Source organism: Marmota marmota, unplaced genomic scaffold, assembly GCF_001458135.2.
Source record: "Marmota marmota marmota unplaced genomic scaffold, marMar, whole genome shotgun sequence".
Classification (NCBI taxonomy): Eukaryota; Metazoa; Chordata; class Mammalia; order Rodentia; family Sciuridae; genus Marmota; species Marmota marmota.
The window spans coordinates 4,643,961-4,652,085 of NW_026000101.1; the positions used below are offsets into that span (position 1 = coordinate 4,643,961).

General features: G+C 43.6%; 1 protein-coding gene across 3 annotated transcripts in view; it reads left to right on the forward strand.

The window, feature by feature from the left end:
* The first annotated feature begins 7,762 nt into the window (after positions 1-7,762).
* The window catches only part of Tmem245 (transmembrane protein 245), an 82,801-nt gene continuing 82,438 nt past the window's right edge, over positions 7,763-8,125 (forward strand). Inside the window, exon 1 of one of the 3 annotated variants that reach the window (XM_048783236.1) lies at positions 7,763-8,125. This exon is cut by the window's right edge and continues 194 nt beyond it. In XM_048783236.1, the coding sequence (XP_048639193.1) occupies positions 7,813-8,125 (313 nt within the window). In that variant the 5' untranslated portion in view covers positions 7,763-7,812. The other 2 variants (XM_048783237.1, XM_048783238.1) reach the window with 2 other exon arrangements.

Here is an 8,125-nt window from a genome sequence, read left to right on the forward strand (position 1 = left end):
AGAAGATGGCAGCCTATCTTGTCTGACCAAGAGGAAGATCACATTGTTGTAGCCAGGTAAAAATCCCTATAGAGGAGCCATGTGCAAAGTAAATTTATCTTCATAGCTTCATTTTAATACCTTATCAAGTTTTAAGTGGAGGTCTGTAATCCCATTTCAAGCATATCCGTTGGTTAATTGCACATAGCTATCTCTAAGAATTTCAATTAGGAGCCTTATTGCCAACTAAATCATATTATATGTTAAGAATAAATAGACTTCATTTGAAGAGCCTTGTGAGTCATCTGGGAGGTTTAGAAAGTATAAAATGCAGAAGCTGAGCTACCAGTTCTTTTGGGACTAGGTTGAGAAGATCATGTGTTATAAAAGAATTAGGCACCACCACATTCTGCATTACAGCCCCTAATCCTCATCACAAAACCCCAAACATTTTGTCCTTGTTTTGTGTTATAGTTGTTTCCTCTGATATTTATTTTGCAATATCTTCAGTGGGTAGCTTAGTTGTCAGGTATAAGGGCCAGCAGATAAACTGTAAAAGAACTGGAATAGATTTGAGTAACTGGGAAAGTTACCTGCATCCAGAAGCTCCAACCACTCATTCATTTAATAATTGTTTATTGAAGACTCTCATGTGCCTATGCCTCTACTAGATAGCCACACCTAGAAGACTCCAAGAAGAACAGTTCTTGATTTCTAACTCTAAGAAGTTCAGAGCCTAGTTGGGAATTCAGCACGTAATACCATGACAATACCTTGTGGTATTCCAGTGGTATGGAAAAGCTTGTATGCAGTCCAAACCTGGAGAAGGGGTCCTTCCGCCACTCCTGGGGCCATCAGGAAAGCAGACAATAATACTGAAGTTGAGTCTTAAAGAGGAGTGCTATGAATGAATGCTTGTTTCCTCTCAGTATTCATATACTGAGACCCTAATTCCCAGTGTGATGGCATTTGGATATGGGGCCTACAGGGAACGATCAGATCACAAAAGAGGAGTCATGATGGGATTAGTGTCAACAGAAGAGACAAAAGAGAGTTTGCTTCCTCTATCTGCTCTCCACCATGTGAGGATACAGCAGGAAGTCAGCCATCTTTGAACCAGGAAGAGGGTCCTCACCAGAACTGAACCCTGCTGTCACCTTGATCTCCAAATACCCAGCCTCCACAACTATGAGTAATACATTTCTGCTATTCAAGCTGCTAGTCTGCAGTAATTTGTGACAGCAGCCTGAACTAAGACAAAGGGTAAGCTTAAGCAGGCAAAGGGTATTGGGAGGCATCTCCAGGGAAAAAAGAGTGAGACCTCAGAAGAAAGACCAGCAGGAAATGTTCTGGAACCACTGTCCTTCAGCAAGGCTTGCATTTGTTTTCTATGGCTCCTGCAACAAAGTATTACAAATTTAGTGACTTAAAAACAACACAAATGTGTTCTCTTACAGTGTGGAGGCCAGAAGCCTGAACTGAATCTTATGGAACTAAAATTGAAGTGTTGGCAAGGGCTGATTACTTTAGAAACATTTCTTTCGTCTTCTAACTTCTGCTGGCTGCTGGCATTCCTTAGCCTGTGGTTTCATCACTCTAATCTCTGGCTCCATGGTTGAACAGCCTTCTCTTCTATAGTCTAATCTCCTTCCTCCCCACCTTTTTTTTTTTCCTTTTGGTGGTAGTGAGGGATGAACCCAGGAGAGTGAGCTACAACCCCAGCCCTTTTAATTAATTAAAAAAATCTTTATTTTGTTTATTTCTTTTTATGTGGTGCTGAGTATCGAACCCAGTGCCTCACATGTGCGAGGCAAGCACTCTGCCACTAAGCCACAACCCCAGCCTAACCCCCTTTTTATTTTTATTTTTTTTGAAACAGGGTCTTGCTAAATTGAGGAGACTGGCCTTGAACTTAAGATCCTCCTGCCTTAGTCTCCTGGGATTATAGGCATGAGCCACCACACCCAACTCACTGTTTGAATTTCTATTGTAAGGTAATCATTTTAATCAGGTTCAGTTCTTAGCAGCCAAGTGCTCTATATACAGAGGCCCACGGGAAGGGAAATAATGCCTACTCTGGCTATTTACTATGCTAATTACTTATGTACACTAGTTCTAATGCTCACAACATCCTGGCCACATAGATTTATCACCTCTGTTCAAATGTGGAGACATGCTCAGTAAGTTAACTTATACAAGGGAAGCGACAGCAAGGATTACGTCTCAGCTCTGTCTGCCTTACAAGCTTATATTCTAACAGCCTTACAATAATATATGCTGTATTCATTTTTTTCAATTATTAAAAATAAGATGTTCACAGTACTGAAAGAAATACAGAGAATCTCACTCACCAGTTTCCCTCAAATGAGGAATTCAGATGTTTGTGGAAATGATTAGAATACAACATGGTCCATACTTGAGTGAAGGTAAATCAGGCGCTACATGGGCACAGTGAGGTAGCTGACAATTTTCCCTGGATCTGGGATGTTTCTCCAAGGAGGTGACTGTGAGCTGGAGCTAGAAAGATGAATGAGGATTATCTAGATAGACGAGGGAGAAGACCTAGGGCCCAATCATGTAGGGATTTATATACCATGGAAAATAGTTCATTCTTTTGTTATGGAGAACCACCAGTTTTTTTTTAAGCAAAGAAGTGACATTTCTAAATATATATTTTATATATATATATATATATATATATATATATATATACACACACACACATACACACACACACACATATATATTCTTTATTTAAAAACATATAATTTGCACTTAACATTCTTTTTTTTTCCTAGGAACAGTGATTTTTATTTATTTATTTTAATTAGCTATATGACAGAAGAATGCATTTTGATTCATTATACACAATTGCATCACAACTTTTCACTCATTTGGTTGTATACAATGTAGCATTGCTCTGTATACAATGGTGCAGCCATACAAATACCTAAGGGTAAGAATGTCCCTCTCATTCCACTATATTTCTGGCCCCCTAAATTTATATTTTAGAAATATAATTTTAGGCACTAGAGCTGTTGCTCAGTGGTACAGTATGTGTTTAGCATACTCAATGTCCTGGTTCAATCCCCAGCAGTTGCCAATAATATCCTTGTAGAGAGGGGACAAGACTGGAAGTCAAGACATTTCTTAGAAGAACATTTTGTAGTTGAGGCAGCTCAACAGTGTTGAAGGGTCCAGAATGGAGAGTTCTGTATCTGGCTCTCCGTCCTATGGAGACAGAAGAGACATCTGAAGCATGGTGCTATTTGGAGGAACTCACTGCTGCTACTTGTTGCCCAATTCCAGGAGACACCTAATGTGAATAGTACCTCCAAGTGTGAATAGTATCCCCTAGAATTGTGTAAAGTGGTGGTCTTGGACCATGGGGTGTTCACTGCAGTTCTGGGTATTTGACATTGCTATTTGTAATTCTTATTGCCACCCCATGAACAAAGATTATGTTCCCTTTACGGTTGAGGAAGCCCAGCTCAGAGATGCTGTGTGCGATGACAGATAAGTGACAGATTGGGAATCTGAATGCATGTCTGTCCAATTATATTTTCATGTAGTTTCTTTCTGCACTGTACATACTACTTTATATACATGACACACGACATCGAACGTAAGTTCTGGACTTTGTACCAAATGGATATTCAGCATATTTCTGGAAAGGTTTGCAGAAACACATGGAAACCCAAAGACAAACACACACAATGCCTGGAGAATCCCTTCTCTGCCTATGTTGGTCACATCTCTTGAGTTATTATCTTTAGACCTCTGGAGCCTGTGGACATTTTGTTAAGAGATGCCTTTTGGCTTCTGTAGGACAAAACAAGCCACTGTCATGTTGTCACCATGTCCCAGCACTGTGTTGCTGCTTTATGTATGTATTCTTATTTCATCTTCATAGCAACCTTTCTTATAAACCAGGAAGCTTTCTGCTGCAAATAATGAAAAACCTACTCCAAAGAGAGTTAAATGATGAGAAAATTCACTGATTTATCCAACAGGAAGATGGAAGGCAGTCTGGTCTCCAGGTCAGCATCTATTTTACCTCCACTGTATCCTGAGGTGCCCAGGGAGCTGTTCTTTTCCTGAGATCTTCAGAATGAGTCGCTGTGTGGTGCCAGCACAGGGAGCCCAAGCAGCCCGGCATTTTGGAAGAGATACCTAAAAGCAGCTGCCCTGTGAGCTAGAGATTTAAATGAACCCTAGGTTCCCTCTCAAATTCAGTTGTTAGGTCCTGTGTCCCAGCAGTTTAACTATTCTCTGTTTTCAACTACATGAATGCTCAGTAGAAACAGTCCAGAATTTCGATACCATATCTTGCAGAAAGCATAAGTGGGCTTTTGGGAACAGATCCCACTCATTCATTCTCAGCCAATCTTAGGGTGCTTCTACTCTGTATTATGAATGTCCTATGCTGTGTCAGTTGCTGGTGACACAGAAATGAAGCAAATTCAATTCTTGTTCTCTGAGAGCTCTCTAGGAAGACAAATGCATATACTACTGACTTTGACTTTGGTGTGGAGAGTATGTATGGTCATAGGAGGGGTGAGCAAAACCCTGGGGGAGGGGTGAGCAGAACCCTGTGGGAACCCCACCTCTGTTAGGCCATACACATGTTAGTCTAGTTAGTTTGTTCATTTCTGTTAAAAGTTTCATTCCTGACTAGAAATTCTGCCTGCCACCTATTAGTTCTATTGCCTTGGCCATTAGAACCTTTTTTTAAAAAAAAAAAATTCAGTGCTGAGGATGGCACCCAGGACTTCACACATGCTAAGCAAGCACTTTACCACTGAGCTACATACCCAGGCCCCATTAGCATGATTTTCAAATGCTCAACAATTTTGTTTTTCATTGAGACTTGGAAACAGCTTGTCGTGAGCCAGCCATGGGCTGTGTGTGTGAGCTGTGAGCATTTGAGCGCATTCCGGGACTGGACTGACATTGCTTCCCTGACTGGGCCATGCCACATGTTTGTGTCCTTTGCGCTTGCTCTGCCTTTGATCCCACACAGCACCTGAGATGGGTGTGGACTTTCAAGATGTCAGTCAATTTGCTGACCAGACTCAACCCCCTGAAACCTGACCCTTTGCCTTATTTGGAAAGAACATCCCATCGAACCTCCCCTTGTGTGCCTCCCTATAAAAATAAAGAGTCCAGGTGCAAGCTCTCTTTTTCCAATGGACCCCTAAGGTGGAGAGCCATCAGGGATTTTGAAAAGGTATTTCTGTGTGCTTGCATGCTTTCTTCGCTGTTTGCTCAGTTATTGATGTAGCCAGATTTTGTGAACCCAGCATAGGTCGCCAGTCCGGCTAGCTGGCGATAAATTTCTAGGACAGGGCGTTTTTGATTTGCTGAAGTGGGACCCCAACGCAATTAAGGCAATATTAACACGCCTGGTCTTGTCTGGTTTGTTTGTATTCATTGATAAAACTTTTATTATGTAAGAGCTCTCCTGTAGTTCCTGGTTGGAGGAGGACAGACAGGATGGTTTGTCCTTTTCCCCTCAATGGCCATTTGTTTAGATGACAAAGGGGCAGGAGTGGATGAGATTATTCAGGAGAGGATTTATAATACATCGGGCACAAGAGACTTGGGTTAGGGTTTGAGTGACAAAAGTGTAACGATTTGGCAGTTCGGGAGAAGGAATTCTTCAGCTCTGAATGGAACCTAGCTCTGCTTTGGCACCAGCAAATTAGAGTTTGGGAACAGTGATACAGAACACTGCAATCTAGGATGGGCACTGAACTCAGTGAGCTCCACTGGGCAGCAGGGCAACACAAACGGTTGGTGGTGATTCCTGTCTCTGATCCCATATGAGGCATTTCCTGTGGGATCCCTTAGAAGTGACTCGGGAATTTTTGGGAGGGAGGTTGAAACCTTCTTATATAAATAGGATCTTTAGTCAGTGAAAATGGGGACTGAAAGCTAATGTGACCATAATTTATGATCATGATCTCAGAAGTTAAGCAGCAAAGCAAAATGCAGGAGCAACTGAAGGAAGCATTCATTGAGTCAAACTCCAAAGGCCACCAGAAAAACTGTGACCTGAAAGTGATAAATGAGATACTAAGGAATATTTTTTTTTCACTTCATTTACCAAATCCCTTTGTCTCCAAGACTTAGTAAGCAAGTTTATTCGTCTGAAAACTGTTTACTTTAGAAGAGAGACAAAACTTATGTTAAAGTTAATATAAAGATGTGTTGAAAACAGGAAAGGAATAACTTGCAGGATTTGAGCATTCACATATTGATTGTTCAGTAAAGGGTTTCCCATTGCTAAACTCTAAAGATAAAAGCACTATTTTTAGTGTATTTTTGTAGATAGAAGGTTTAGATTCCAGCGCTTTTCCAACAGAGCAAAAGCACCCTGCACTGCCCAGAGCTTCCTCTTGTCCACAATATCCCTGAGGCAAGAGCTTCTATTATTATCATTCCCACATGACAGAAGAGACTTTGAGGTTGGAGTATTAATACCCCGACACCCAAAAAGAAACAGTGGCAGTTTTAGACTCTGATGGAGGTCACTTTGAAGTTTGGATTGCTCCCATACTGATGAGACAGGAACCACCAAAGGGACAAAGGATAAATGCATTTCCAGACCTTGTCTCATGGCCACACAGCAGCCCGCAGGAGGCTTGATGTGTGCCATCTTCAACCAGTGTCAGTTTTGCTTCTAAGGTCAGTGTGCCTTGTACATGTTCTCCTGAATAGCTGCAGTAATTTGTTTTTAGCACAGGGCAAAATGCTTGAGTTGAGTATACCTATGGCCAATTAACATGCCCACCCCTGCAAACAACCAATAAAAGGAGCTCCCTTTTGTTCAGGGAGCCAGTCTTACATCTCCTTTTAGGGGCTGTCTCCCTTCCTAAATGGAAACCCCAATAAGAGGCTTGATGGGCTCGGTTTCATTTCCATTCTCATGGAGTCAAAAGATTCTAGTGTTTTGGGCTGGGGATGTGGCTCAAGCTGTAGCGCAGTCGCCTGGCATGCGTGCGGCCCGGGTTCGATCCTCAGCACCACATACAAACAAAGATGTTGTGTCCGCCGAAAACTAGAAAATAAATATTGAAAAATCCTCAAAAAAAAAAAAAAAAAAGATTCTAGTGTTTGGTAGCATGGACACCAGCACACGTGGTTGTCAACAGCGATTGCACATTACAGTGCTTTGAGGAGCTTTAAAAACTGCCACAGTATTCCTTGGTCAGACCAACTAGCATGGAAGATAAGGGTTACAGATGCGGGAGCCAGAGTTTGAATGCCGCCTGTGACCTTAGCCAGGTGCTTGACTGTCCCCTCGTTTTTCTATTTGTAAAATGAGGATAACACCTTCTTTTTTAGGGTTATTTTAAGGATAAAATGAGTTAATAGTAGTGAGGCACTTAGAACAGGGTCTGCCACACGATAATCGCTATATAAGATCTCGTCGAATACACTAGAGTGAAAACGGCGTTTATTAAAACAGTAAAGCAGTCTGGGCAGCGGTCTTGTGCAAGTACTCCCCGCAGGTTTTCTGTCTCTGTACATAACAGCTCCTTCTCTGGGACCCTGCCTCCGCAGTTAACATCAACTGAAGAGGGAAGAGAGCTTCTTTTTTTTTTTTTTCCTGGGATTTGGGAAACTCATTCTCTGGATCTGCGGGGACCCACGCGCGCAGGGCGGAGCGCTCGCGGGGTGCCCTGGGACTCGTAGTTTCCCAGGAGCGCGCCAATGGCCCAGCCGGAACTACAACTCCCATAAGGCCGCGCGGCGCCACCCCAGTCCCCTCCCGCGCTGCCCGCCTACTCTCGGCTCAGCCTCTGGGCTGGGGAACACAGAGGCGAGATGGCCGACCGCGGCTGCCCTGCCGAGGCGACCGGCTCGCGGGGCTCCCCGCGTCCGGACCACCGGGCCCCACGCGCGGCCGGGCCGAGCGGCGGCGGAGTTGGCGAGACCCCGCGCACCGCGGCGCTGGCGCTGCGCTTCGACAAGCCCATCAAGCAGGCCTTCTACAACACCGGGGCCGTGTTGTTCGTCTGCCTGTGCTGCGGCGCCGCCGTCTTGGTCTACTTCATCCTCGAGGCCTTCCTGCGGCCGCTGCTGTGGGCCGTGCTGTGCGGCACCTTCCTGCACCCCTTCAAGAGCTCGCTGACGCGCC